This window comes from Piliocolobus tephrosceles, chromosome 15 (genome assembly GCF_002776525.5).
Source record: "Piliocolobus tephrosceles isolate RC106 chromosome 15, ASM277652v3, whole genome shotgun sequence".
Classification (NCBI taxonomy): Eukaryota; Metazoa; Chordata; class Mammalia; order Primates; family Cercopithecidae; genus Piliocolobus; species Piliocolobus tephrosceles.
This window is the reverse complement of record NC_045448.1, coordinates 27,292,385-27,319,930: the sequence shown is the minus strand read 5'-3', so window position 1 is coordinate 27,319,930 and position 27,546 is coordinate 27,292,385. Positions and strand designations below refer to the sequence as shown.

The following is a 27,546-nucleotide window of genomic DNA, read 5'->3' as shown; positions in this document are numbered from 1 at the left end:
TCAGCATCAAGGGGCAGCTCAACTGTTTATTAAGTCAGTAGAAAAATGACTGTACATGTTTAAGGTGCAGGAATGAAGATGGGGCAGACTGGGCCCCAGCATCTGAGGCCCCACCCCCATGCCAGAGAGCTCCAGTCCAGAGCCTGAAGTGTGGTCAGCACATGTGAGCTATCTGGATGTCCAAGAATATCTAAGTGTGCTGCCCCCGTGGGGGGCACTGGAATTCCTTGCCCAGCAGCTGGGCCTAAAGAGAAGAGGCTGAGGAAACCAGGCCCTAGAAACGGCCCAGCACGGTGGCTAACAGAGCCATGCGGATGTACATGCCATTCTCAGCCTGGCGGAAGTAGGCTGCACGTGGGTCCGAGTCTACTTCCACGCTGCAAAAAAATAAAAAAAAAGGAAGTGTTATCGTGCAGCCCATGGATAGCCTGTCCAAGACTAAGTCTCCTCCCCTCCACCAGCCCCGAGGCAGTCTCCAACTCTGATGCTGCACCACCTTATCTCGTTGACACGGGGCATCGGGTGCATCACCACCATCTTCTTCTTGGCCCGGGTCATGATGTGGGGAGTGAGGATGAACTGGCCAAAGCACTGCAAGGCAGATGGGGTCCCCATTAGTGCCTTGGGGTAGGAGTGGCTAAAGAGGACACAAGTCTGGGCTCCACTGTGGCCCCCTCCACACCCACATGCAGCTATGGCAACTGACGGACATGAGGTTTAATAGCTCTGACCCCGCCCTCAGCCCAGCCTTTCTGTCCTCATATCTGATGCCCTATGGCAGCAGCCCTGGCTTCTTCCTTAAGCCCAGCACTCACAGCTTCATACTCCTGGGTAGAGCCAAATCGTTCCTTCTGGATTCGAGTCATGTAAAGCACATCAGTGTCAGGCAGTGCCTCCTCAATGCTCTCGAATTCCTCCTGGAGGGTGAGGAGAGCCATGGTGGATGCAGCACTGGGCTCTGACTGCCCAACCCACGTCTCCATGGCCTCCAGGCTTGGCTGTGAGGGTCTCACCTGCTTGGTGCCGCGGGAGGCCACAAAGGCCCGCACAGTGGGTGGCATGCGCAGGCTAGGAGGTGCCACGTAGCGCAGGCTGACACGATACTGGGTGAGCAGGCAGGCCAGGGAATGTACTGTACGTCCGTGCTTCAGGTCACCCACCATTGTGATCTAGGGGAGGAACCCAGTCACCACAGGGATCCCAGACTGGGTGCCCTCCCGCCCCCCGCTACATCATTTCCAAGCTTTTAAAAGCCCCTGGAGCAGAATGAAGGCCTCCTTGATGCAGCTGTCCTGGACCGGGGTAACCACTTCCTGCCTCCCTCTCTAGATCGTCCCCTGGCAGGGCCCCAACCCCTGCCACCACCCTCACCGTCATGCCATTGACAGTTCCCAGCTCCTCACGGATGGTGAAGATGTCCAGCAGGGCCTGGGTGGGGTGCTCTCCGACCCCATCCCCAGCATTGATCACTGGTCTCCGGCAGTGCTTGGCGGCCAGCTGAAAAAAAGGGGAAAATCCTGTCTTTTGCAGCTCAGAGGCCCCCGAACTGCCAGTCCCACTCTTCCAGGGTCCCCTCACTCATCTGGCCCAACCTGAGACTTGCAGTCACAGAAAATGTGGGTAGAAGGGTTCTCAAGTCCCTGGGTCCAGCCTTCTTAACCCCATCTCAGTACCCAGGCTGGCCTCACCTCCACTGCTCCAGGCTGGGGGTGCCGGAGCACGACGACATCAGCATAGCAGCTCATGGTCTGCACGGAGTCAGCCAGGGATTCGCCCTTCTGGACAGATGATGTGGCTTCTGAGAAGCTGAGCACAGCACCTCCCAGCCGGGCCATGGCTGCTGCAAAGGAGCTGCTGGTCCGTGTGCTCACTTCATAGAACATGGAAGCCATGACCTTCCCCTGGGGAGAGAGCAAGGTGGAAGGTGTACGTATGCGTGTCCACCCTGGGGCAACCACAGGTGGGCACCACCACCCCAAGTGATATTTGAGGGATGCTGTGAGGACCCTTCTGCACCTAAAGCTTCCCTGTGACCTGTCAGAGCCTTGACGTTTCCACCACTGGTGTCACTCTGAGCTAAAGGCTCTGCCTCCAGAAAACCACCCATCATTAAGTGTTTGAATGAGCTGGGAAAGGAGGACATACCCTAGCTCTCTCCTGTGATTGCAGCAGCCCAGACCAGAAGACCCCACTAGTGGGGTGATGGTCTCATGCTCAGGGCCTCCCAAGCCAGCTAAATCCTGCTTTGGGGAGGGAAAATGTGGGGGGAAGATCTACAGCAGCAGAGGGGACAGGATGGCAGGGGGAAGACCCACTCTGACCACTGTGCAGCCCTGCCCTGATGCTGCCCAAGGGCAGGCAATGGCTTGGACCCTACCCCCGGCCCTGATCCTGACCTTCAGGATGTCGAGGCTCCGCTCCTTCTGCACCATCATACGCAGTGTGTGTGCCACATTGAACAGGTGAGACATCTAAGAAAGAGCCCAAGTTAGCTATAAAGGTCCTAGCCCCCGCTTTCCAAATCCTCAAAGCTCTGGGTGGTCCCATCCTCCCTGCCCCAGGCACCTGATCCTTGGTGAACTGCTGGACAGACAGGATATGTTGGCCCACTAATGAGTGCAGCAGGGGTGAGGTCTGGGGGTGCAGCAGGCCAGGGGTCCCCAGGTTCTGGGGAGATGCCTGTCTAGGTACTGGTGGTAGAGGGTAGCAGGTGCCATCAGGGGTTCCCATCAGCTCTGCAGTGAGGGATGGGGCAGAAGAGGCTGGTCAGAGGGTTCCTCCTACCAAGGCCAGATCAGAGGTCCCCGAGGTGAGTATGTGTCAGGGTGGAGTCTCACCTGGCTCAGTCACCTTCCGAGAGGACTTCTCCTTCGGCTCCTCAGCTGCAAACAGGACAAGAGGACAAATATATATTTATGGCTGAGGTTTGGAAAGAAATTCCATATTCCCAGGAACTCTGAATCACAGTGTATGTGTTAAACCAATTCACAACACAGTAATATAGCAGGTTAGGGGAGGGCAGGGGACTGCGGCAGCTCTGGGGACAGACAGGTGGCTTCCATGGGGCTGTGTTGTATGGGAGCAGTGGTGCCCTCCCGGGGCTCTCCCAGTTGGCAAAGGCATCCTAGGCAAGAGGAACGGCCAGACTCACACCAACCAACCACCTGGATTTACCCCACGCTCTGCTGCCCCGTGGGATCCCAGCTCCTGGGCGGAGGAACACAGCTGCCCACAACAAAAAAGGGCATGTGAGAAGTTGTGAGGTGTCTACTCACACTGGGAGACTTGTTTAGGCAAAGGATGGCACAGCAGATCAGACAAGGGTAAAGGGATGGAGAGGAGGACATGTAAGTAGAGAAAGGTGAGGCGCTGGGAAGAAGTGGATCCTGTCCCTACACAGCCTCTGAGCCACAGGAACCCCACTCTTACCTGGCAAACCTGGGTCGGAGGCTCGATGGATTCGGGGCGGCAGATGGAAGCGGCCATCAGGAAGCCCTGGGATGCCACGGCGGGGCCTTTCAGGTGTCTGGAGGGGTAACAATGGCCCAGAGTTTTTTTTTTTTTTTGTCTTTTTCTTCTGAGATGGAGTCCCGCTGTGTCGCTCAGGCTGGAGTGCAGTGGTGTGACCTTCTGGGTTCAAGCAATTCTCCTACCTCAGCCTCCCAAGTAGCTGGGATTACAGACGTGCACCAACACGCCTGGCTAAATTTTGTATTTTTAGTAGAGATGGGGTTTCACCATGTTGGCTAGGCTGGTCTTAAACTCCTGACCTCAGGTGATCTGCTGCCTTGGCCTCCCAAAGTGCTGGGATTACAGGCATGAGCCACTGCATCTGGCCAGGCCCAGCATTTTTAAAAAGTAATTGGCCCAGCTGGGTTAAGAGATTGAGACCATCCTGGCTAAAACGGTGAAACCCCATCTCTACTAAAAATACAAAAAACTAGCTGGGTGTGGTGGCACGCACCTATAGTCCCAGCTACTCAGGAGGCTGAGGCAGGAGAATCATCTGAACCCAAGAGGCGGAGGTTGCAGCAAGCTGAGATCGTGCCACTGCCCTCTAGCCTGGGAGACAGAGCAAGACTCTGTCTCGAAAAGAAAAAGAAAAAAAAAAAGTAATTGACCCAACCCCACTTCAAATTCAGTCCCTCAAGAAAAATTCAGTCCCTCAAGAAAACCCCAACTGTTCCTGAATCACCAATGAATATGTTCAAGTTGTTTATCCTGCCCTGGGACTAACACCTCCCAGCCCCCTAGCCACTAGTAGTGTAGATACCGTGGTCATCTCACTGGTGGTAGGGGCTGAGGGTGGGAGCTGAGGAACAACCCCCTGTGGCCACTTCCGTACATCCTGTCCATAGCCCGGGGGCACCAGAACCTGCAGACAGAAGGCAGGGCACTCAGGAGGGAGCAGAGAGAACTCAGGTCCTAAAGGGGTGGATGTCAGCAAGGACAAGAAGTGCCTTGAGGGAGCTGTGCCCCCAACCCCTGGTCCAGGGCAGTGGTGCACATAGTGGGACAGTGTAGATGTGCTGGGTAGGAAAGAAAGGAATGTGGTGTGGAAGAGGGCACTACTGAGATCAGGCAGGGGCTACTTGCGTACCTGCCCGTCGATATAGGCAACTTCCCCTCGTAAGACCACACGGCGGACGGTGCCCTTCACCTTCTGCCCTTCAAAAGGTGTCCAGTGGGCCTTGGAGAAGGGCATGTGGCTGGGGATTGTCCACTCATGCTCCAGATCCACCTGCCCAGAGGACATGGGTTATGGTAGGGAAAGGCTCCCCAGAGAACAGATCCTAGGGCTGGAGAGCTCCCCTCCTGCTCTGGGCCTCATCCCCACACCTCCACATAGGTGTCCTCCTGTGGGGGCAGGTGAAAGATGCGCCGAGGATTGTGGTGCAATCGCTGTAGTAGGTCGTCCAGGCTGAGCCGGCCCTCGCTTACAGCTGTCAGCAGTAGTGGCAGCATGGTCTCTAACCCTGGGAACCCAGGTGGGGGCCTGGACCCACACTTCTCCTCCAAGGTATGGGGAGCTGGGAGAAAGAAAGCCATTACCCTCAGGACCAATCACCTCCACGTCTGGGAAGTCACCCACACCCCAGGCCTGCACTTCAACAACCTCCTTCCGCTCACTACCACTCCCGATGCTCATTTTTTCTGGGAACTGGAAATGAGGGCAACAGGACTGCTGCCATCTTCTGGAACCCACACTTTTACCCATGTGTTCTTTCATTTGCAGTTTTACTCACTGGCTCATTGATTCTTTCAACAAGTATTTATCAGGCACCTGTCACAGACCAGGCACCCTAGAGGCTAGGGTCTCATACAGATGAAGACCCTGTCCTTGTAGAGTCCTGAGGCCTGGCCTGGTTCCCATTTTCTTGCTAGGGCTGTTCCACAAGCCCCACTGGGCAGAGGAGGTACATGCTGGATTCTCTCACCATGGTCTGAGGCAAAGCAGTCGATGACAGCCATGTTCTCCCACAGGGCTTCCACATCCTGGCGGGAGCCAAGCTCAGGCCGGACCGCCCCCTTCCCAGGACCCAGGCGCTCCAGGTCATCATGGCTTAGGAACAGGTGGTGGGGAGCCACCTCGCAGGTCACCGGCAAGCCCCGTGCCTTTGCAGCTTTAATTAGCAGGATCTGAGGAACAATGGGAAGATCCAGAAGAGGCACCATCCATATGCCCTGCCCTACACAAAGTCCCATTGGCCAACATCCCTGCTTAAAAAATGATGATGTAGACCTGCAAGGGCGCTGGCTCGAGACCCTGCTCCCACTGGCTCGAGACTCTCCTCCCGCTGTCTCCTGCCCCCAAGGACCTCCCGACTACCCTGACCTTTAGTGTTACTAGGAAAGCAACAGAGACAGCAGGAACTCTGATATACTCTTACCTCCTCCTTCCGTGCCACGTGACATATGTGCACTGAGCGCTGAGTGAGCTGAGCCACCATGAGGACAGCAGCCATAGTTTGCTGCTCTGCGTGAGCCACAATGGGGAGGTGAGAGGGCCATGTCTCGAAATGCTGGGAGGAGAAAGAACTGATGAGTGCAGAATTTTTTACTGTGCTCATCAGAGCCCAGAACCCCCAGGAGCGACCCTGAATCCTCACTGCTAGGGGCCCACAAGCCAGGAGACACTGGGTGGTGGCCTCCTGCCACATGCACACTCCCTACCTCCACCCACTGGACTACGCTGTCCAGCCGCAGCTCAGAGAAGGTCTCATTGAGGTAAAGCTTCAGCCCAGCTGCAGACCCAGCCACGGTGCCCAACATTCCTGCATTTTCAGACGAGGCTCCAAGGAATAAGGCAAAGTCGCAGCGGGCGCTAGCCTCTGCCAGCTGGAGAGGATACACAGAGGTAAGGCTCATTGGCACCCATGCCCACACAAGCTAGTCTGGCACCAGTGGCCTGGGCCCATGGGGAGGGGCAGAAGGAAAAGGGCTCAGGGAAGCAAGGGTGGCTGGTGGGGGCATGTGGGTCTCCAATACCAGGAAGAGGGGTGTAGTGGCTCACCTTCTGGGCCAGGGCCAGAGCAGGGGCGTCAATGATGGGGGGCCGGGTATTAGGCATGGCACACACCATGGTGATACCCCCAGCCAGGGCAGCAGCTGTGCCTGAGGCAAAGTCCTCCTTATGTGTCCCACCTGGTTCCCGCAGGTGCACATGGACATCAATCAATCCTGGGATAAAATGGAAGCAGCAAGATTACAGGAAGATTCATACAGAAGGATGAGCTGGACATGGTGGCTCACGCCTGTAATCCTAGCACTTTGGGAGGCCGCGGCAGGTGGATCACCTGAGGTCAGGAGTTCGAGACTAACCTGACCAACATGGTGAAACCCCGTCTCTACCAAAAATACAAAAATTAGCCTGGCATGGTAGCACACACTTGTAATCCCAGCTACTTGGGAGGCTGAGGCAGGAGAATCGCTTGAACCTGGGGGACGGAAGTAGCAGTGAACCGTTATTGCACACCACTCCCTCTCAAAAAAAAAAAAGGGTCCTCAGACAGGCCACTGTGGACACTGTGGATCAAGGAATGAAAGACTGAGAAAGATTCTGGGGTCTTCACAGTCTGTGCAGTCCAGGACAGAGTGTGGACCCCCCAGCCATCCTTCACCACACTGAGGGCCTCTATGCCAGCGGCTGCCAGTGTCCAAAAGCCAAGTTCTCCCCAAAGACTTACCTGGCAGTCGCACAAGCTTTTGGGAGGTCATACAGTCAACGTGCACCTTCAAAGGAGGGGCTGGCCCGATCTGGCCTAGGGCCTGCAAGTGGAAAGCAGTCAGCTTTGATTTAAGGGAAGGGTGATCCTGGGAGTTGTAGGGAGAGATGTGGGTTTTCCCATAAACCAGGCTCTGCACTCTCTATACCCACCGTCTCTCCCTCTGTAGCCACGATGCTTTATTACTAGCATGACTGTTCCATACTCACTCCTCCATCAACACTGGCAGTCTCCCTCCCAGCACTTCGGTCTCAGTTACCTCCACAAAGAGTTTGGTGCACTTGATATCGATGATTAGGGGCACGGAAAAGTCAGCGGCCAAGCGCCGGGTGCGGTAGCCCTTGGTGACAAAGGAAGAGAGACGCCGGCCCCCAGCTCCACGCATGGACAGGTTAATCACCAGCTCGAAGTTTTTCTCAGCTAGCTGCTCCAGGATGCTCCGCTGTGGTGGGCACTCACCATCCACGGCCTCCTCAAAGTGCCAGTCCACAGCTGTTACCTGCCAACCCGGAGTCAAAGTCGAGGCCAAGCTGAGCCTGGCAGCGGTCAGGAAAGCTAACCTTAAGGGAGAGGAGCTGGCCTAGGAGCCCATGATGAGGAGACTGAGGACCCAAAGGGTGGGGACCGAGGGCTGCCTCTATTTGATATTGGCAAAGTATATTTCTTGACAGGAAAGATATCTACACTAAGTAAATAGGTTACCCAGGACTAGGTGTAGTAGGAGCTCACACATATGTACACAGAGAAAATTCTGGAAGGAAAAATTTCAGAATAGTGGTAGAGAGACTGTAAGAGACTTTTCTCTGCTTCCTGTGTATTCTGCTTTCTACATGGAATACAGCTTATTAGTCTAACGGTAATAATAAAAGCAGGGGAATAGGAGATAATCCTTTTTTTTTTTTTTTTGAGACAGCATCTCACTGTTTCCCAGGCTGGAGTGCAATGGTGCATTCACTGCACACTCACAGCTCACTGCAGCCTCTACCTCCTGGGCTCAAGAGAGTCTCCTGCCTTAACCTCCTGAGCATCTGGGACTACAGGCATATGCCACCATGCTCGGCCCAGATAATTCTTTGGTGCAGTATTTTCACCCCCTTGGGGAAGGGCAACAGTGGGGTAGGTCGCCAGAGTTCCTGTACCTTGACTCCATGCTCAGTGTAGAAGTCAGCTGTGCCGAGACTGGCATAGAGGCTGTAGCCCAGGCTCTCCAGTAGTCGCACAGTTGGGAGCAGCTCACTTTTGTTCTGAAACCAAACAGAAGGATGAAATTGTTTTCTTCCTGTCTTCCATTTCAAGGTCAGCCCTGGCTCGGGGAGCCACGGCCCTTGGGAAGTCCACATGGATTCTGGTACCTTATAGCTGCCAATGGTCAGCAGGATATTCTTCTTGGGGATCTTAAAGCCAGTGCTTAGCATGGCCTTGAGGTATGCCTCACAGCGGCTCTCCCCAAAGCCGGCTACCTCCCCAGTACTGGTCATTTCCACACCCAACACCACGTCAGCACCCGCCAAGCGGGAGAAGGAGAACTGAGGCACCTAAAGGAGCAGGAAGGAAGAGAGAGGGCCAAGGTGTGAGAGGACCTCCTCCCTCACCAGCAGAGATGGACACGGTCCCCTGTTCTTGATCTCATCTGAATGGCAGGGTCAGCCTGCCCTCTCTGTGTGCCCTACTGCTTTCCAAACATACTTGGGGTCGTTCCTCAGGTTCTGCTTAGGATGTGCCCTTGCAAATAAAAAACCTTACAAGCTCTACAAATAAAAAACCTTAACCATCCTTCAAAACTCAATTCAAATAGCACCCCTTCTCTCAAGTCTTCCCAGATCACCCCTTTTGGAAGCAGCACCTCCTGTCTCTGAACTCCTCCAGCATTCTGTTTATAGGTCGAATATGTAGTTTTATCACAGACTGTTCTATACCAAAGTTTTTTTGGGGATGCAACTTCTCTTCTCTCCCATTACCATAAAGGAAGCTCCTAAGGGACAATGACCACCTCATTACCCCCATGATCCAGCAATGCCTTGCAGTCGGTGCCTGGTTTACATGCTGATTGATAACTCTGTGTGGTGAGTGACCTCTCTCCCGCTATTCTTCTGCTAACCCCAAGGGTTTCAATATTCCTTACCTTTACTCCCACGACTCCAGAACCAGTCATTAGCCCCACAGGTTCCACTTCTTCCCCCATGATGACCCGCGTGGCCAAGGCTACTAGGTCCACGCCCAGTGTCTTAGAAACGAAGGGGAATGAGCGAGAGACCCGTACGTTGCATTCAATAACTTTCAGCTGGTCATCCTGGGGCAGAGAAGACGGGTCAGATCTTCTGCAGGATGGCCTTGCTGACACTATCTATAGGCCTAGACTCTTCCTCTCAGTCACCAGTCTCTGGGGGAATCAGACTGAGCAGGGTTCAGGCTGACTAACTGTCATGAGCCCCAACACCATTAGCTCCAGCTACAGCCCCTTCCCTCCAGCTTCCCTGCCTACTTAGATGAAGGTAGGAGACAGTACAGGGCTTCATGGCACTGTGGCCCTTTAATTCTTTCCTTTAGCCTTATTACCTTGGCAATGAGCTGCAGATTGAAGGGTCCTGTGACCTGTAGCTCCTGGCCCACAGCATGCACAATGGCTTTGATCCGCTCCAGGGTTTTGGCAGTGATATCTTGTGGGGGGGTCACCAGCGTGGCATCACCTGAATGCACACCTGCATTCTCCACATGCTCAGAGATGGCGACGGCTGCCACCACACCATCAGAGGCCACAGCATCCACGTCAATCTCCTAGTGGGGGGGGGGCACACAGACAGTGTGACGTACGGCCACTTTCTTCTCCCACTTACTCTAGGATTATCTCTTCCTTTACCGAGCCCCACATAGCCCACTGTTCCCAGCCCCGGTGCCTACGATTCTGCTGGACCAGAGAAGGAAGTCTCCTCCAGGGCTGGCAGCATGCCCTCAGAGACTTCGCTGTCCGCAGCCTCCCACCTTAGCCTCCTGGATGAACTTGGAGATGACCACAGGATGCTCTTTGGAGACGGCTGCTGCGCTGCTCAGAAAGCGCTCCAGGTCCCCATCCGTGTAGGCCACATTCATAGCAGCACCACTCAGCACATAGGAGGGGCGCACCACACAGGGGTACCCCACAGTCTGGCAGAACTGGCGAGCAGACTACAGGAGGCAGGGAGCTTAGCTGGGTTGTTCACACTCACCCCCAAGAATCATCCAGCCTCCAGGTATCCCACCAGGTCCCAGCCCACCTCGAGGTCACTGAGCTCCCTCCACTGAGGCTGGCTGATACCAATGGTGTCAAGGAGCCGGGAAAACTTGAAACGGTTCTCAGCCGAGTCGATGGCTTCAGGAGAGGTGCCCAGCACCCGGCACTGCTGCCGATGCAACGCCATGGCCATGTTGTTGGGCAGCTGTCCACCCATGGATAGGATCACACCTTCGGGGTTCTCGAGCTCATAGATGTCCATTACCACCTACAGTGCAGGGGAAGAAACAAGGGGTGGCAGCAAAAGAGGGCAGGAATCTGAGCCTTCCTGCTCACTGTTTCCCTCAGCCCCCACCAAGTTTAAAAGAATCTGAGGTCAGCCAGCTGTTCCACTCGACCCTGGCCACCCAAGCTACCAGGAAGCCTCCATTCCCCCTTACCTCAAAAGAGATCTCATCAAAGTAGAGTCGATCACACATGTCATAGTCGGTGCTGACTGTCTCTGGGTTATAGTTCACCATGATGGTCTTATACCCCATCTGCAAGAGGGAGGGGAAGGGTACTTAGCAGTCAGGAAAATCATGGAGAAACTAAGCCAAAGCCCCTACTTCAGAGAGTGCCAGCACAGCTTCCTCTGAAAGAGCTGTACAGGATCCCTGCCTTGGGAGGGAAGGAGGTACAAAGTGTTGGGGAAGAGATTCATGTACCATGTGGGGCATGAGAGATGGCCTAAAAGGACCCCCGCCCCAAAGCTCTATGACCAAAGTAAGTGATGGCAATTAATAGGAAATGCCAGGATCAGTGCCAAGCAATTGCTAGAGATAAACAAAACAGCAAAGAAACTGGAATGAAAATGAACTCTCCGACCTTTCGGAGCTGCTGGATGCAGCCTACAGCACACCAGTCAAATTCAACGCTGGAGCCAATACGGTAGACGCCAGAGCCAAGGACTAAGACATGAGGTGTTCGAAAGGTGAGGTCGTGGGTAGTGCCCCAGTATGTTAGGTACAGGTAATTTGTCTGGGCTGGCCATTCAGCTGCAACTGTGTCAATCTGTTTCACCGCTGGACAGATCCCCAGTTCCTGACGCAGCTTGCGAACAGCCAGCTCTGTGCTAAAATAGAAGAAGGGTCTGAAACACAGGTCCAGGGAGTAGGGTACAGACTGATAGAGGGTTGATACCCCAGGGCAGGGATGAGAGAAAATGTCCTTGGAACCAAGGTCAGAAGCCTCTAAAGCTCCCCACACTCTCCTTCCTCCCTCCCAAGGGTCCCTCACTGATACAAAGGTTCTGCCCCACATTTCTCAGCCAGAAGCTCTCATTGCCACCTCTGACCTCAGAACTGCAAGGGCAATCTGCTTGTCTGAGAAGCCAAGACACTTGGCCTGTTGCAGCAGGTCTGGGGGCAAAGGCTGTCCACGGTGTTGTTCTAGCAGCTGGGCATGTGTGACGATACGCTTCATTCGGTGCAGGAACCAGCGGTCGATGCGTGTGAGCTCATACAGGCGGTCTACCGAATAACCAGACCACAGAGCAGCTGCCACCACAAAAATCCGCTTATCTGTTGGAGTCTCCAACTCCTGATAGAAAGAGGGTAGACAGAGGGAAGCTACTGCCAGCCCATCTAAAAGCCTGAGCATGCGTAGCTACCATTATCTCAGGAAGGGGAAACCGTACACCAGAGCACAGGCTGTGTAATTTCAAAAACCTGGATACCAATCCTGGGTCTACCTCTCACTGGCTATGTGGCTTTGAGTAATTTCTAGAACCTAAGTCTCAGTTTCCTCATCTGTAAAAACAAGTCTAGTAATACATCCTTGCGTGATCATGAGACATCTCAAAATTCTCAGCAAAGTGAAAACAAAGCAAATGTCCAATGATGACTGCTGCTAGTGTTACTGGTAACAAGCTCATGGTCTGGGGGCAATGAGAAGCAGGGTCTATTTTAGGGGTGTTACCAGGGGAGGGGAACAACTTACCTCATCGCTGACTGGTTTCACTGTGTGATCAAAGCCCACACAGTTCTCATCCACCATGCGCAGGGCCTTCTGGAAGGCCTCCTCAAATGAACGCCCAATGCCCATGACTTCACCTGGAAGAACAGAATGGAAGGACTGAAGGTGTGGAGGTGGAAAGGGTGGAAGGAGGGCACTGCCCATAATGCCTTTGGTTTATAGTCAAGACTCTGGGAGATTCCCAAGGCAAGTCACATGATGGTGGGATTCATGGTGTTTCACGATTAAGAAATCTTAATGGCTCGGCGCGGTGGCTCCCGCCTGTAATCCCAGCACTTTGGGAGGCCAAGGCGGGCGGATCACAAGGTCAGGAGGTTGAGACCATCCTGGCTAACATAGTGAAACCCCGTATCTATTGAAAACACAAAGAAATTAGCCGGGCATGGTGGCGGGCCCCTGTGGTCCCAGCTACTCGGGAAGCTGTGGCAGGAGAATGGTGTGAACCTGGGAGGCAGAGCTTGCAGTGAACAGAGATCGCGCCACTGCACTCCAGCCTGGGGAACAAAGCGAGACTCCCTCTCAAACAAAACAAAACAAAACAAAAAAAAAAAGAAATCTTAACTTACAGCCATTTTCATGGATAAGCTCAGGTTTTGTGCTCATTAATGAATATGGAATCAATATACCTAAAACGGGCATGGGGATACTGGAATATACCCCATATACTGGATACTGGAAGTTTATCACAGTGGCCCAAACCACTGATGGCTGACCAGTTATTGGGCTTGATTTATTCACATAACGATAACACCATCTAAATTTTTTTTTTTTTTTTAGACGGAGTCTTGCTCTGTCGCCCAGGCTGGAGTGCAGTGGCTGGATCTCAGCTCACTGCAAGCTCCGCCTCCCGGGTTTACGCCACTCTCCTGCCTCAGCCTCCCAAGTGGCTGGGACTACAGGCGCCCGCCACCTCGCCCAGCTAGTTTTTTGTACTTTTTAGTAGAGACGGGGCTTCACCGGGTTAGCCAGGATGGTCTCGATCTCCTGACCTCGTGATCCGTCCGTCTCGGCCTCCCAAAGTGCTGGGATTACAGGCTTGAGCCACCGCGCCCGGCCGACCATCTGGAATTCTTTAAAACTTTTTTAAAAAGTGTAGATAATAGGAAGATGAGTCCTACTACTCATCCACGCAAAGTAAATCACATTTACAACCATCATTTTAGAGTTTCTCTTTCTGGACTTTTCTTCGTAGGTTTTTTTTTTTTTTTGTAAGATGGAGTTTCACTCTTGTTGCCCAGGCTGGAATGCAATGGCGCAGTCTCAACTCACTGCAACCTCTGCCTCCTGGGTTCAAGCGATTCTTCTGCCTCAGCCTCCTGAGTAGCTGGGATTACAGGTGCATGTCACTACGCTCAGCTAATTTTTGTATTTTTAGTAGAGACGGGTTTTCACCATGTTGGACAAACTGGTCTCGAACTCCTGACCTCGTGATCCACCCGCTTCGGCCTCCCAAAATGCTGGGATTACAGGCGTGAACGGTGCAGGGGCCCTTCATAGGTATATTTTACATATGATCACAGCATACATATAATTTCCATCCTGTGTTTTTTCATCATACATTTTCCCACATTGCCACGTGGCCTCATAAACACCAACTTAATTCTTTTATGAGATGGAGTTTCGCTCTTGTCACCCAGGCTGGAGTGCAATGGTGATCTCAGCTCAGTGTAACGCCTCCTGGGTTCAAGTGATTCTCCTGCCTCAACCTCCCAAATAACTGGGATTACAGGCACCCACCACCATGCGCGGCTAATTTTTGTATTTTTAGTAGAGACACGGTTTCACCATGTTGGCCAGGCTGGTCTCGAACTCCTGACCTCAGGTGATCCACCCGTCTCGGCCTCCCAAAGTGCTGGGATTATAGGCGTGCACCACTGCGCCCGGCCAACACCAACTTCTTATATGATTTGCCATAATTTAACTGCTAACTGAAGGACATTTAGCCTTTTTTTTTTTTTTTTTTTTTCCCCTGAGACATAGTCTCACTGTGTCACCCAGGCTGGAGTCAGTGGTGCAATCTCGGCTCACTGCAACCTCTGCCTCCCAGGTTCAAGCGATTCTCCTGCCTCAGCCTCCCGAGTAGTTGGGACTACAGGCGCCCGCCACCTCGCCCGGCTAGTTTTTTGTATTTTTTTAGTAGAGACGGGGTTTCACCCTGTTAGCCAGGATGGTCTCGATCTCCTGACCTCGTGATCCGCCCGTCTCGGCCTCCCAAAGTGCTGGGATTACAGGCGTGAGCCACTGCACTTGGCCCATTTAGCTTTTAGGTGTTCACAGTTAGGCAGTCCTGGTGGCTCACATCTGTAATCCAACACTTTGGGAGGCTGAGGCAGAAGGATCACTTGAGGCAGATTGAGACCACCTTGCACAACATAGTAAGACCTCCCTCTCTACAAAAAAAAAAAAAAAAAAAAAATTAGCAGGGTGTGGTGATGTACACCTGTAGTCTCACTCCTCAGGAGGATGGGGTGGGAGATTACTTAAGCCTAGGAGATGCAAGCAGCAGTAAGCTACAATCATGCCAGTGCACTCCACCCTAACAGAATAAAACTCTGTATTTTAAAAAAAAGTTTTCATAATTATAAGTTAGGCTGTGATGTTTTCTTTCTTTCTTTTTTAAACAGACAGGGTTGTCTGGGCATGGTGGCACATGCCTGTAATCCCAGTACTTTGAGAGGCCAAGGCGGGCAGATCACGAGATCAAGAGATCAAAACCATCAATGTGGTGAAACCCTGTCTCTACTAAAAATACAAAAATTCGCTGGCCATGGTGGTGCGTTCCTGTAGTCCCAGCTACTCAGGAGGCTGAGGCAGGAGAATCACTTTAACCTGGGAGGCGGAGGTTGCAGTGAGCCGAGATCGCGCCACTGCACTCCTGCCTGGCGACAGAGGAAGACTCCGTCTAAAAGAAAAAGGAAAAAAAAGCTGGGCGCGGTGGCTCACGCCTGTAATTCCAGCACTTTGGGAGGCCGAGGCGGGCGGATTATAAGGTCAGGAGATCGAGACCATCCTGGCTAACATGGTGAAATCCTGTCTCTACTAAAAATACAAAAAATTAGCCAGGCATGGTGACGGACGCCTGTAGTCCCAGCTACTCAGGACGCTGAGGCAGGAGAATGGCGTGAACCCAGGAGGCGGAGCTTGCAGTGAGCCAAGATTGTGCCACTGCACTCCAGCCTGGGCGACAGAGCAAGATTTCGTCTCAAAAAAAAAAAAAAGATAAAAGAGACAGGGTCTCGGCCAGGCACAGTGGTTCATGCCTGTAATCCCAGCACTCTGGGAGGCCGAGGTGGGCGGATCAACCTGAGCATGGGCATTCAAGACCAGCCTGACCAACAGGGAGAAACCCTGTCTCTATTAAAAATACAAAATTAGCCACGCATAGTGGCACATGCTTGTAATCTCAGTGACTCGGGAGGCTGAGACAGGAGAATCGCTTGAACCCAGGAGGCGGAGGTTGCAGTGAGCTGAGATCACACCATTGCACTCCAGCCTGGGCAACAAGAGCGAAACTCCGTTTCAAACAAAAACAAAAAAAAAAACAAAAAAGACCCTGTCACCCAGGCTGGAGTGCAGTGGTACAGTCACAGCTCACTGCAACCTTGAACTCGTGGGCTCAAGCGATCCTCCCACCTGAGCGTTCCAAAGTGCTGGGATTAATTACAGCCACCATGCCGGGACTGGGTGTGATGTTTTCTGTTTTGGATAATCTCCTTAGGATAAATTTCTAGAAATGTAGAGGCAATAGGTAACACAAATTTTACAGCCTTTGATAAGTACAAATAACTTTACAGAAGTCTGTGCTTTATAATACAAAGTTTAACCAACCTTCTAAGAAGGGGGCATAAACAGTATCTCATTTAACTAGATTTCTATTTACTAATGACAGGAACCGTCTTTTCTCCAGGTTTGCTTATGGATTTCTTCTTCTGTAAAGTTTTGTTCATCTCCTCTGACCATTTACTCTAGGGGCTTAAGTATTTCTTACCAACTGTATTTTTATATTTACAATCCTAACATTTACGTTTCTTTAAAAAAGTTTTAAGAACACTACGATGCTAACAGCAGTGTTAAGAAAGCAGATTGTGACTGATTTTGTTCAATTTCTTCATAACTGTGGTTATAAGACCTTTTATTTTGAGATTTGTTAAAAAAGAGAAACCTAACACATGCATACACATATGCCTAGAAACGTATGCAGTCGTAGACACATGGCCAAATTAATCAATCTCTGTCTGTAAGGCAAGATTACAGGTGACTATTGTTCTTTGGTTAAACTATCTTTTCTTGTTTTCCATGATTCATGTTTCTTACTTTCTTGTATAAAAAAAGTTATCAAAGACCACATTCCAAGAATACTTGAATACATACAAAACAATTAAATGTCTCATCTAGGAACCAATCTTTCATTGGCCTATTTTCAATCCACTTCTTTTTGCCACAATTTAATTATGGCTGCATTCCCATGTTTATTCTAATTTTCATATAACAGAGATTCATCTCCAGAAGGAACAAATTGGCAGTCTTGCAGAATTTCTAAAAATTCTGAAATAATATCTGAGCTTAGACTTACTTGTTTAAAGGCCTCTACTGCTCTAAATGGAAAGCTGGAGCACCACAAAATGCTCTTATCCATCAGGCTGGTGGCACTGTGTCTGGTACATGTATATTTTTGTTTTGGTTGAAATGTGTTAGAGTATGGTCTTAGGCAACTAAAGGGATACCACAAAGAAACATACTAACTCAATTCCAACATGCTCTGCCACTGCTGGGTAATGTTATAGCCATTCATCATTCACTAATAAATTTCCTTGTTACTAAAAAGGTCTATGATGCCCTGCTCTGATATAAACATCATACTAAAAAAAATGTCACTTAGTGGCCAAAGCAGAAAGTGCCAGAGGAGGAGATACTGTAAAAATGAGATGAGATAGTCTGGTGGCTTGCACCTACCCCGGAGATTCTGTATTCCAACACAGATTTCCAGATGCCTCCCCCACTCCTGACGAAGACTATAATCTTAGTTTGAAATATCTCAGTCACCTGCTCCTATAGGAGCTAAAAGACCACGCCAGGGAACTCAGACATTTGAGATTACTGTTCATGGGGGGCCCCATGGGGGTGCCTGAGGAATGAGTCTCACCAACGCTCTTCATGCAGCTCCCGATCTTTGTGCTGACTCGCAGGAACTTGCTAAGGTCCCATCGAGGAATCTTCACCACACAATAATCCAGGCTGGGTTCAAAGGCTGCTGTGCCCCCTGTCACAGAGTTCCTGGGGTCCAGCAGGTGGGGTGCCAGAAGGACAGTGAAGGAAGTATAAAGGGTGAGCTTCCAGATAGCTCTCTCCATTCCCACAAATATAGGCCAATGTCCTTTTCGTATTTCCTGTGCCATCAATATTTTCTTCAGCCCCCGACCCACTTCCCCACTGTGATTTCTCCCTTATCCTCATACCTGAGCTCAGGCAAAGGGATGCCCAATGCTAGCTTGGCTGCCACGTAAGCCAGTGGATAACCTGTGGCCTTACTGGCCAGGGCAGAGCTGCGAGAGAGCCTGGCATTCACTTCAATGATATAATACTGCAAAGAAGGAGAATAAAGAAAAAAAGTCACCGGCCTAGAAGCCCCTGTCTAGCAGAGGTCTCAGAAAGGAGAGAAAATAAGCCCTCTCCAGAGGGATGGCTAGCAAAAGCACCCTCCCTAAGGCCCAACCCTAGTAAAGGAGATTCCAGCTTCTACTCCAGGGACTGTAAGGCCAAAAGACCTCAACTTCAAGTGCCAAAAATTATGCAAGCAGAGGGGGTAACAACCACACTATCAGCTCCAGGGCCTAAAGCTTACCTGCTCAGACTCAGGGTTCAAGGCATACTGCACATTGCACTCCCCAACAATTCCCAGTTGCTGGGTCACCTTGATAGCCGTCTGCCTCAGGAGCTGGTACTCCCTGTCATTCAGTGTCTGGCTAGGGGCCACCACTATGGACTCACCGGTGTGGATGCCCAGTGGGTCCAAGTTCTCCATGTTACACACCTGTGGAGGGTGCCATGGAGGTCACTGCCAAGCAGAGTCAGGAGAGGCAGAAGGCTGCACTCCAGGGTCCTGTTACCTCTGGGGCTGCACCTAACCTGGGTCTGAGGGACATAGAACTCTCAAAGACCTTGGCCCAGGCCTCTGCTCTTCCAAAAGCTCATCCTGCCTGACACGACTCCCACCCTTCCCCCATTCACTCACCGTGACACAGTTTCCATAGGCATCTCTCACCACCTCGTACTCAATCTCCTTCCATCCCTTCAGAGACTTGTCTACTAGCACTTGGCTGGTACGGGCAAAAGCTTGGGCCACGACAGCAGAGAGCTCCTCCCTGTTAGAGGCAAAGCCAGAGCCCAGGCCACCCAGGGTAAAGCCTCCACGCACCAGCACAGGGTACCCCAGCCGTTCAGCGGCTGCCTGGGCCTGCAAGGAGTGGAAGAGATGAACAAACAGGTTATTTCCCGCTGCCAAGGTGTGCCTGACCCACAGAAAAAACGATATAAGAAAATAAGACAGCCGGGCACAGTGGCTCACGCCTATAATCCCAGCACTTTGGGAGGCCGAGGTGGGGGTGGATCACCTGAGGTCAGGAGTTCGAGACCAGCCTGACCAACATGGAGAAACCCTATCTCTACTAAAAATACGAAATTAGCCAGGCACGGTGGCGCATGCCTGTAATCCCAGCTACTCAGGAGCCTGAGGCAGAAGAGTTGCTTGAATCCGGGAGGCGGAAGTTGCAGTGAGCTGAGATCGCACCACTGTACTCCAAGCCTGGGCAACAAGAGTGAAACTCTGTCTCAAAAAAAAAGTAAATAACACTACCAAAGAAAACACCACCATTCTTCCTTTACCCAAACACCCCTCTAACCTGTTCAAGAGAATTTGCTGCCTCACTGGGGGCCACATGCTCTCCGATCTCTGCCATTCTGGCAGCAAAGGCCCGTCGATCCTCAGTCAGCTCAATGGTCTCCACTGGTGTGCCCAGGACCCGGACCCCATACTGAGCCAGCACCCCGGCCTTGGTCAGCTCTACACCACAGTTCAGAGCAGTCTGGCCCCCAAAAGTCAGTAACACACCATCAGGGCGTTCATTACGTATCACCTGAGGACATAGAGGGGAGTTACAGGCATCAGAACCTTGTGGGTAGAGAGGCAATCAAAGAAGTTTAATAATGCAGAGTGACCACTGGGCCCCCTGCCCAGTCCTCTTTTCATTCCAGCCTTGCCCCAGTCATACCTGGGTTACATAGTGAGGTGTTATAGGAAGAAAATAGACCTTGTCGGCCAGCCCCTGGGAGGTCTGCACTGTGGCAATATTGGGGTTGATCAGCAATGTCTGGATGTTTTCCTCCTTCAGGGCCTTAATTGCCTAAAAGGACAAGAATGGCAGCTCAGCCTCTGCTGAAGAAGCAAGATTGCGAACAGCCTTAGGGCAGCATTCTCCTCTTCTTTCCCTCCCTGTACTCTTGGCCCCTAATAATTGACTTCTATTTCTTACCACATCTCTCTGTACATTCCCCAAATCTGATTCATTTCCTCCCTACAACCTCAGCCATTCTCCTTAAGACTCTTTCCATTCTTGAGGGTCACACACGCAGAAGGGTGGGGAGGGGCATGCCTCACCTGAGAGCCCGAGTAGTCAAACTCTCCAGCTTGGCCAATGGACAGGCCCCCCGAGCCCAGGATCAGAACCTTTCCTGGTGGTGGAAGCCCAGAGCTGGGAGTGGGAATCCCAGGGGGACAGAGGCGCTCAGTCAGCCGCTCTCTAACTGTGGAAGCAAAGAAGGTCATGGAGCTGAGCTGGACCCAAGAGGTCAACTGGAGTAGCTCCCTCACTTTCAGAAGAGTCCAGAGCAAATTACGCATCTAATGAGTAGCAGAGGGAGGACCAGAATCCAGGATCCTGGAGTTCCTTTCAACAGAAGCTTAAACGGTATCTTCGGTTGGCTGCCACCCACCCCCAATCCCCTTAACCTCCTAGACATCTAGGAGTTGCCCAGGGCATGTCTACCTTATGCCCATCCTGGAGCCAACCCTGTTCTTAGGTCCACAACCCAGTTATACTCAGGATCTTACCTGTCTGGCCCCCAGGATTCCCAGCTGTGGCCTCTTTCACAGTTTCCAGAAAGATATCGAAAAGCAGTTCCATATCTGAAGGGCCAGCTTGGTGCTCTGGGTGAAACTGGACACTGTTAAAGAGATTGCATCATGAAAGCCATCATGGTCCCTGGCATGACACTGGCAACCTCAGAGGTGGGTAGTGGGAAAGAGGACTGCCGTGCTTTACTTTTCCATCATCAAGGCCCACAGGGCTTCAAAGTTGCAAAGACCTAGTCAACCAGGCTTACCTGAAGAAGGGCAAGCTGTTGTGCACAATGCCTTCATTGGAACCATCATTGGCGTTGGTGAAGAGAGGAGCCCAGTCTGCTGGCAGTGAGTCTGTCTCCACAGCAAACCCATGGTTCTGGGATGTCAGAAAGCAGCGCCCAGAGCCCACCAACAAGCAGGGCTGGTTATGGCCTCGGTTCCCGTATCTGGAGGTAGAAGCATGCTGAGTCACAGGCCTCGCTCACCCTCTCTTCACTACTGAACCTATCCCAGCTCTCACTGATCTCCTGTTCTCAGTAGCCCTGCTCCTGTTTGTTTTTTTTTTTGTTTTTTCAGACAGAGTCTCCCTCTGTTGCCCAGGCTGGAGGGCAATGGCACAATCTCTGCTCACTGCAACCTCCACCTCCCAGGTTCAAGCGATTTTCCTGCCTCAGCCTCCAGAGTAGCTGGGATTACAGGCGCATGCCACCATGCCTGGCCAATTTTTGTATTTTCAGTAGAGACAGGGTTTCACCATGTTGGCCAGGCTGGTCTTGAACTCCCGACCTCAGGTGATCCGCCCACCTTGGCCTCCCAAAGTGCTGGGATTACAGGCATGAGCCACCTCACCTGCAACCTCCCGCTGCTATTTCAACATGAATAAACGCCAACTCTCTTCTAATTCCTGAGACACCCCATCCTTCATGCCACAAGTATGGGCCCCTTCTGCTCCCCACAAGTCCCACCTCATCTTGTAAGTCTTGGCCCCAATGGCTAAGGCCAATAGCTGGTGTCCCAGGCAGATCCCAAAGACAGGTCGAGGATTAGGCTCAGATAAAACACGGTTCAGCGTGGATACAACACTGGGATAGGAGGCAGGGTCACCAGGCCCATTACTTAAGAAGAGACCCTCATACTCTGGAGTGGGCAGAAAAGATGACATCAAAATCAGTATTTCAATTACAGGAGGCACACCTGTGGCCCCTCAACCCATGAGAGTGTAAGTTCCAATGTCTATCTTCTTCACTGCAACTCATACTCATTGGACCAAGGGATAGATCTTCCACCCAAGCTGTTTGTCTGAGGCCCTGAACAGGCCCCAGCTACTCACCTTGGCTGTCTAGTGCATGGTCCCAGGGTACCACAGTGACCTCAGCCCCACGCTGGCAGAGGCATCGGATCTGATTATACTTGAGGCCACAGTCCAAAGCAAGGATCCGAGGGGCACCCCCTGTATTGAATACCCGTGGAGTCTGAGAAATAAAGGAATAAAGGGCAACAGTTAGCAGCTGTGCTCAGTGGGTATAAGATATGCCTGCACCAACTCCTACCTTCAAAGCCTCCTTTGATTCTCTCCTGTGTTTACCCCCCAGTTGTGGGCAGAATATAACTACTGTGCTAGAGCTTGCAACACTCTCCCACTCTACCTCTGTACCTTAATGGAGACCTCTGGTACCAGGGGGCGGGCATTGGGGTCCAAGAATGGCAGGGATGAAGGTTCTGTTCCATTCTGGACCAGCTTCCCCAGCAGAGACCCTTGTTCCCGCAACTTCTTGGTCAGCTCCCGAGTGTCTACTCCTGTCAAAATAGCACAGTCTTAGGGATCACACGCCCCCAACTCAGTCATCTGTGAGGTCAGACTTCCAGAAGCACTTCCATTCCAGAGCCCTAGTCACACACAGCTGTTCTATGTGCATCAAAATCCTGGGTTATTGTGACAGAAGTATACTACCATGAAGTATTCCTGCCAAAAACATCACATCGGAATTGGACAACTCTAAATATATCCATTTATAGAAAATAATATCAAGGGAAAAAAAAATACACTAAGTAACACTACAGGAATGTAACCAAGTAAGTGCAGACTATGGGATACTAGATACAGGAAAAAGACCTGTTTTCAAATAGCTTACAAGGTCCACAGATTAAGAGACTTATCAACCAAATGCAATGCATGAATCCTGTTTACAGCAAGATTCAAATAAACAGCAAAAAAAAAAAAAAAAAAAAAAAAAAAAAAATTAGGGGAAATTTTAAACTTTGGACACTTGTATTAGGGAAGTATTCCTTTTTTTAGTGTATGGATGTTATTATGGTCATGTTTTTTTAAAGATTCCTTTTGCATAATGTTGAACTATTTGTAGATGAAATGATATGATGTCTGAGATTTGCTTCAAAATAATCCAGTGGTGGTGATGAAATAAGATTAGCCCTGACCTGATGATTATGGAAGCTGGGAGTTCCTTTCTGTGTTGGAAATTTTCCTTCTGAGTGATAGTTCAATTCTTTCCCCCAGCCCAACTCCAATCTAAATCTTCCAACTATCACAGTCTTAGTCAGGTCCCAGCAGACTACAGAAACTTGATTCTTTCCATCCAGGCATGCTGTGCTCTGCCCAGATATGCCCATGCTTGCCACCATACCTTGCAAACCAGGGATGCCATGCTGCTGCAGCCACTCATGCAGGGTGCAGGTGGCACTCCAGTGGCTGGGAGTAGGACAGCACTCTCCCACCACCAGTCCTGCTACGTGGATGCCTGAGGATTCAAACCACTGTAGATGGAAAGATTGTGAGAAGCCTCAGGCGAAGTTATTTTTTTACAGCATTTTCCCCATTGTGTGGCCACAGACCCTATATTCAGCCACATTCAATGGCCTTCAATATACCAAGCTTTTGGTGCTTTTGCATAGATATTTCCATTTACCAGCAATGCTCTCTTCTATATGAAACACAACCCACAGGCCCAGGGTACCCAGTTGATCACTGAAAATGACATTTTCCTTTCTATTTATTTATTATTATTATTATTTTTTGAGATGGAGTCTCACTTGTCACCCAGGCTGGAGTGCAGTGATGAGATCTCAGTTCACTGCAACCTCTGCCTCCCAGATTCAAGCAATTCTCCTGTTTCAGCCTCCCGAATAGGTGGGACTACAGGAGCCCACCACCATGCCTGGCTAATCTTTTATATTTTTAATAGAGACAGTGGTTTCACCATGTCAGCCAGGACGGTCTCAGATCTCCTGATCTTGTGATCTGCATGCCTCCGCCTCCCAAAGTGCTGGGATTACAGGAGTGAGCCACCACACCTAGCCATTCCTTTTTTCCTTTTTGAGACAGGGTCTTGCTGTTATCCAGGCTGGAGCTCAGAGCACAGTGGTGCAAACACGCAGTTCACTGCAGCCTCAATCTCCTGGGCTCCAGTGATTCTCCCACCTCAGACTCCTGAGTAGCTGGGAAAACAGGCGTGGATCATCGCACCTGGCTAATTTTTTGAATTTTCTGTAGTGACAGGATCTCACCGTGGTGCCAGGTTGCTCTCAAATTCCTAGGCTCAAGTGATCCTCCCACCTCAGCCTCCCAGTGCTGGGATTACAAGTCATGAGCTACACGCCCTGCCTCTTTCTTCCTTTATCTAAAATTGAAATCACAAATCCCTTCTCTGTGAAGCCCCTCCCACTCACCCAATACAGCTTATGCCTCCATCTTAGAGCTCTCTTAATACTTTATTTCCTCTCTTGCTATTTACATGGCATTATGAATATGTATGTGTCTTTGTCACGAAACAGAACTCAAGAGCAAGGCACATGGTGTCAGTCAGACATTTATTGAGGTGCAGGCATTGCAGAAGATGCTGAGAAAAGAGCAATGAACAAAAAAAGATGAGGTTCCTGTCTTCATGATGTTTATTTCTGATGTAGGGAGCCAGAAAACAAGGTAACACCCATATAAATATTAATTATATAGTGTGATTAAAAACTGAGTAAGATAGGGAGGTACAAAATACATTACCAAATGAAAAACAAAGGTTCAGGGCACAAAACTAAGCATGCCCCCCAAACTTCATTTGGGATTATTTTTTAAAAAAGGCGGGGCATGGTGGCTCACGCCTGTAATCCCAGCACTTTGGGAGGCCAAAGTGGGTAGATCACCTGAGGTCAGGAGTTCAAGACCAGCCTGATCAACATGGAGAAACCCTGTCTCTAATAAAAATACAAAATTAGCTGGGCGTGGTGTCCCATGCCTGTAATCCCAGCTACTCAGGAGGTTGAGGCAGGAGAACAGCTTGAACCCAGGAGGCGGAGGTTGCAGTGAGCCGAGATTGCGCCATTGCACTCCAATCTGGGCAACAAGAGCAAAACTCTATCTCAAAACAAAATATAAATTTAAAAAATTAAATAAAAAAAGATAATATGGCCAGGCGCGGTGGCTCAAGCCTGTAATCCCAGCACTTTGGGAGGCCGAGACGGGCGGATCACGAGGTCAGGAGATCGAGACCATCCTGGCTAACACGGTGAAACCTCGTCTCTACTAAAAATACAAAAACTAGCCGGGCGAGGTGGCGGGGGCCTGTAGTCCCAGCTACTGGGGAGGCTGAGGCAGGAGAATGGCGTGAACCCGGGAGGCGGAGCTTGCAGTGAGCTGAGATCCGGCCACTGCACTCCAGCCGGGGCGACAGAGCGAGACTCCGCCTCAAAAAAAAAAAAAAAAAAAAGATAATATACCAGCCTGGGCAATGTAACAAAACCCGGTCTCTACAAAAAAAGTAGCCAGCCATGGTGGCAGGTGCCTGTAGTCCCAGCTACTTGGGGGGTTGAGGTGGGAGGACTGCTTGAGCTCAGGCAACAGAGGCTGCAGTGAGCCATGATTATGCCACTGCACTCCAGCCTGGGTGACAAAGTGAGACCTTGTCCCCCCCAAAAAAAAACAAAAACAAAACATGTTACTCAATAGATAAGCGTTTAATAGCTACACAGAAACAGAAAGTTTAAGTGGGAGGGATCAGCATATTTAAACTGCATTCAGCTGGGTGATGAAGAGTTTAAGGAACCTGCATTCTGAGACTGTCCAGGGATCTGGACCCTCAGAACCCTCCCTGGCCAGGTGGAGTAATCCATTTATATGTGTGAGTTGCTCCAAGAGGCCTTTCCCATCCTGGTACTAATAGGGCCTCAATTTTGTAGTTTTATAAACTCAAATTTTGTCAGTGTGCCTAGAGTTGACAAAGGTGATGACTGACATAGGTTAACCAAATTCACAAGATATTGCACTATCAACTAGAACGCAGTGTATTTATAGGTTTGTGATGAACCTATAAATTCCTTTCCAGGAAGAACAATATGTATGTCCTCTATCTGGAGCTCTCTTTCCCCAGTGTCAGGGTGGCTGGGAAGGCAAATTAAGAATCAAAGGCTTAGACACCTGCAACGAGGCCAAACAAATTTTGAGAACTACTACTCTAGGCCAGATTGACTTCCTCTATTAATTACTATATGTTGGGTTTTTTTAATGCTTGAACTGTCAGAGGGCAACTTAGTTTCCAAATTTCAGAGGTGAAGGAATAGGGGAAATCATCTAGAGGTAAGAACACAACTGAAAAGCAGAAAATCAGGCGAGGCCATGTCAGTAGGTCTAGAAAATGATAATACCACTGGTTTTGTAGGTAAACTGGCACTCACTGTCACTGCGAAGAATGTGACCCTAATTTCCAGTCTCTTTCCACTGATTTATGTAGTCCTAAAAAGCACTGCTCCCATCTGACTCTGCTGCTAAAAAAAACCTTCAATGGATCCTTTACCAAATTAAGCTGACTCTGCTTTAGCTTCAAGTCCCTCCATGCCTACTGTATCTAACTTATCTGCAGGCTTTTTTCTCATGACTTCTGCATTCCTAACAAATTGGACAAGGCTGTTTCCCTTACACCTCTTTTACATTCCTTGATCCACGCCTTCACTACATACAGAATGCTTTCAACTATGCCTAGAGCCTTGATACCCTTAACAAAGGCGGTAGCTTTTCCCTCTAAGGCCTCCAACACTCTGTGCCTCCCAAGGTAGTTAACAACCCCTGCCTAACTACAGTTAGTAGTGGTCTCAGTCCTTGACTTATTACTTCAGTGGGTATGTTTTCTGCACGATGCCCAGCGGGGTGTCAACGTCTCCTACTTCACTAATAGTTAACAATTACTGATTTGAAAGGAATGTAGAGAAAGCACTGGGTGTGGCTACCTTGCAGAGACCGAACTCATCCATTTCATCTGGGGGGATGCCATAGTTGCCGATCAGAGGATACGTGAGAACCAAAATCTGTGCCTTGTAGGAGGGGTCAGTGAGGGCCTCAGGGTAGCCGACCATGCCGGTTTGAAACACTGCAAGAAAGAGGCAGGGCTGGGCTCCGGCAGGGAACCCTTCGGAACACTCCCAGCGCGATGAGCACACCCCAGTGGAGGCTGCCTTGGTCGCGAGGGGTTTACGGCGCTGGGGCCCATGGGCACCGAATGGGGGGAGGGGGTGTGCTGGCGGGAAAATGGCGGGGTCTGGACGGGGAAGGTCGGGCGGAGAGGCGCATCAGAGCGTGGGATAAGGTCTGCAGCCTAACCGGGCTTGCTTACCCACTTCCCCGGCAGTCGACACGGCGGCCCCAAAGGGCTGGCCCCGCAGGACCGACCCGTCCTCCAACACTAGGGCCGCCATGGGAAGGGAGCTCAGAGGCGGGGGCGAGTACGGAGAAGCGGGAAGGACTGCAAACTCCACTGGAACCACGTGAAGACGGCGCGCCGGAGTCGGTCCACGTGGCTAACGGTGCGCGGCGCTGGAGAGAAGCCGGGCGCGGCAGCGCAGAAGCCTCGGGCGCGTTTGGCGGCGGCAGAGACTGCGGCGGCGCGGATACAAGCGGCGTGAGGGGCGGTGTCGGGCACGTAAGGGGTGGGGTGGGCGGAGCCACGGGGAGTGAGCCCTCGTGGTCTCGGCACTGCAAA

General features: G+C 51.0%; 1 protein-coding gene across 3 annotated transcripts; it reads right to left on the bottom strand.

The window, feature by feature from the left end:
* On the bottom strand, positions 1 to 27,526 carry CAD (carbamoyl-phosphate synthetase 2, aspartate transcarbamylase, and dihydroorotase). Of its 3 annotated transcripts, XM_023229927.2 has the most exons (44): positions 27,181 to 27,442; positions 26,798 to 26,937; positions 23,212 to 23,341; positions 22,224 to 22,366; positions 21,900 to 22,041; positions 21,535 to 21,706; positions 20,830 to 21,015; positions 20,558 to 20,670; positions 20,105 to 20,250; positions 19,719 to 19,850; positions 19,350 to 19,583; positions 18,683 to 18,904; positions 18,293 to 18,481; positions 17,907 to 18,031; positions 17,594 to 17,724; positions 12,415 to 12,527; positions 11,771 to 12,015; positions 11,302 to 11,548; positions 10,875 to 10,973; positions 10,478 to 10,702; positions 10,206 to 10,388; positions 9,783 to 10,001; positions 9,349 to 9,516; positions 8,579 to 8,761; positions 8,366 to 8,470; positions 7,486 to 7,725; positions 7,188 to 7,269; positions 6,515 to 6,681; positions 6,175 to 6,339; positions 5,892 to 6,023; positions 5,439 to 5,640; positions 4,840 to 5,030; positions 4,601 to 4,741; positions 4,274 to 4,375; positions 3,430 to 3,526; positions 2,838 to 2,882; positions 2,566 to 2,735; positions 2,397 to 2,471; positions 1,689 to 1,901; positions 1,372 to 1,497; positions 1,014 to 1,169; positions 816 to 917; positions 497 to 591; positions 1 to 377 (listed from the first exon to the last, which is right to left on the bottom strand). In XM_023229927.2, exons 1-44 carry the CDS (start codon positions 27,260 to 27,262, stop codon positions 275 to 277), a joined length of 6,678 nt encoding a protein of 2,225 aa, XP_023085695.1. In that variant the 5' UTR covers positions 27,263 to 27,442; the 3' UTR covers positions 1 to 274. The 3 variants fall into 3 exon arrangements, with proteins under 3 accessions (XP_023085695.1, XP_023085694.1, XP_023085696.1); XM_023229926.2 differs by having other exon boundaries at positions 6 to 377; positions 816 to 1,169; positions 27,181 to 27,526; XM_023229928.2 differs by lacking the exons at positions 1 to 377; positions 497 to 591; positions 816 to 917; ... (1 more) ...; positions 1,372 to 1,497; positions 1,689 to 1,901 and adding an exon at positions 1,967 to 2,240 and having other exon boundaries at positions 27,181 to 27,526.
* Between the last annotated feature and the right edge of the window lie 20 nt (positions 27,527 to 27,546).

Excerpts from the sequence above, each read along its gene's own strand:
- CAD (XM_023229926.2), bottom strand. The coding sequence starts at position 27,262 with ATGGCGGCCCTAGTGTTGGAGGACGGGTCGGTCCTGCGGGGCCAGCCC. Across the intron at positions 12,016-12,414 it reads TGAAACCAGTCAGCGATGAG|GAGTTGGAGACTCCAACAGA; the intron begins GTAAGTTGTTCC and ends TCTTTCTATCAG. Across the intron at positions 6,340-6,514 it reads CTCTGGCCCTGGCCCAGAAG|CTGGCAGAGGCTAGCGCCCG; the intron begins GTGAGCCACTAC and ends TATCCTCTCCAG.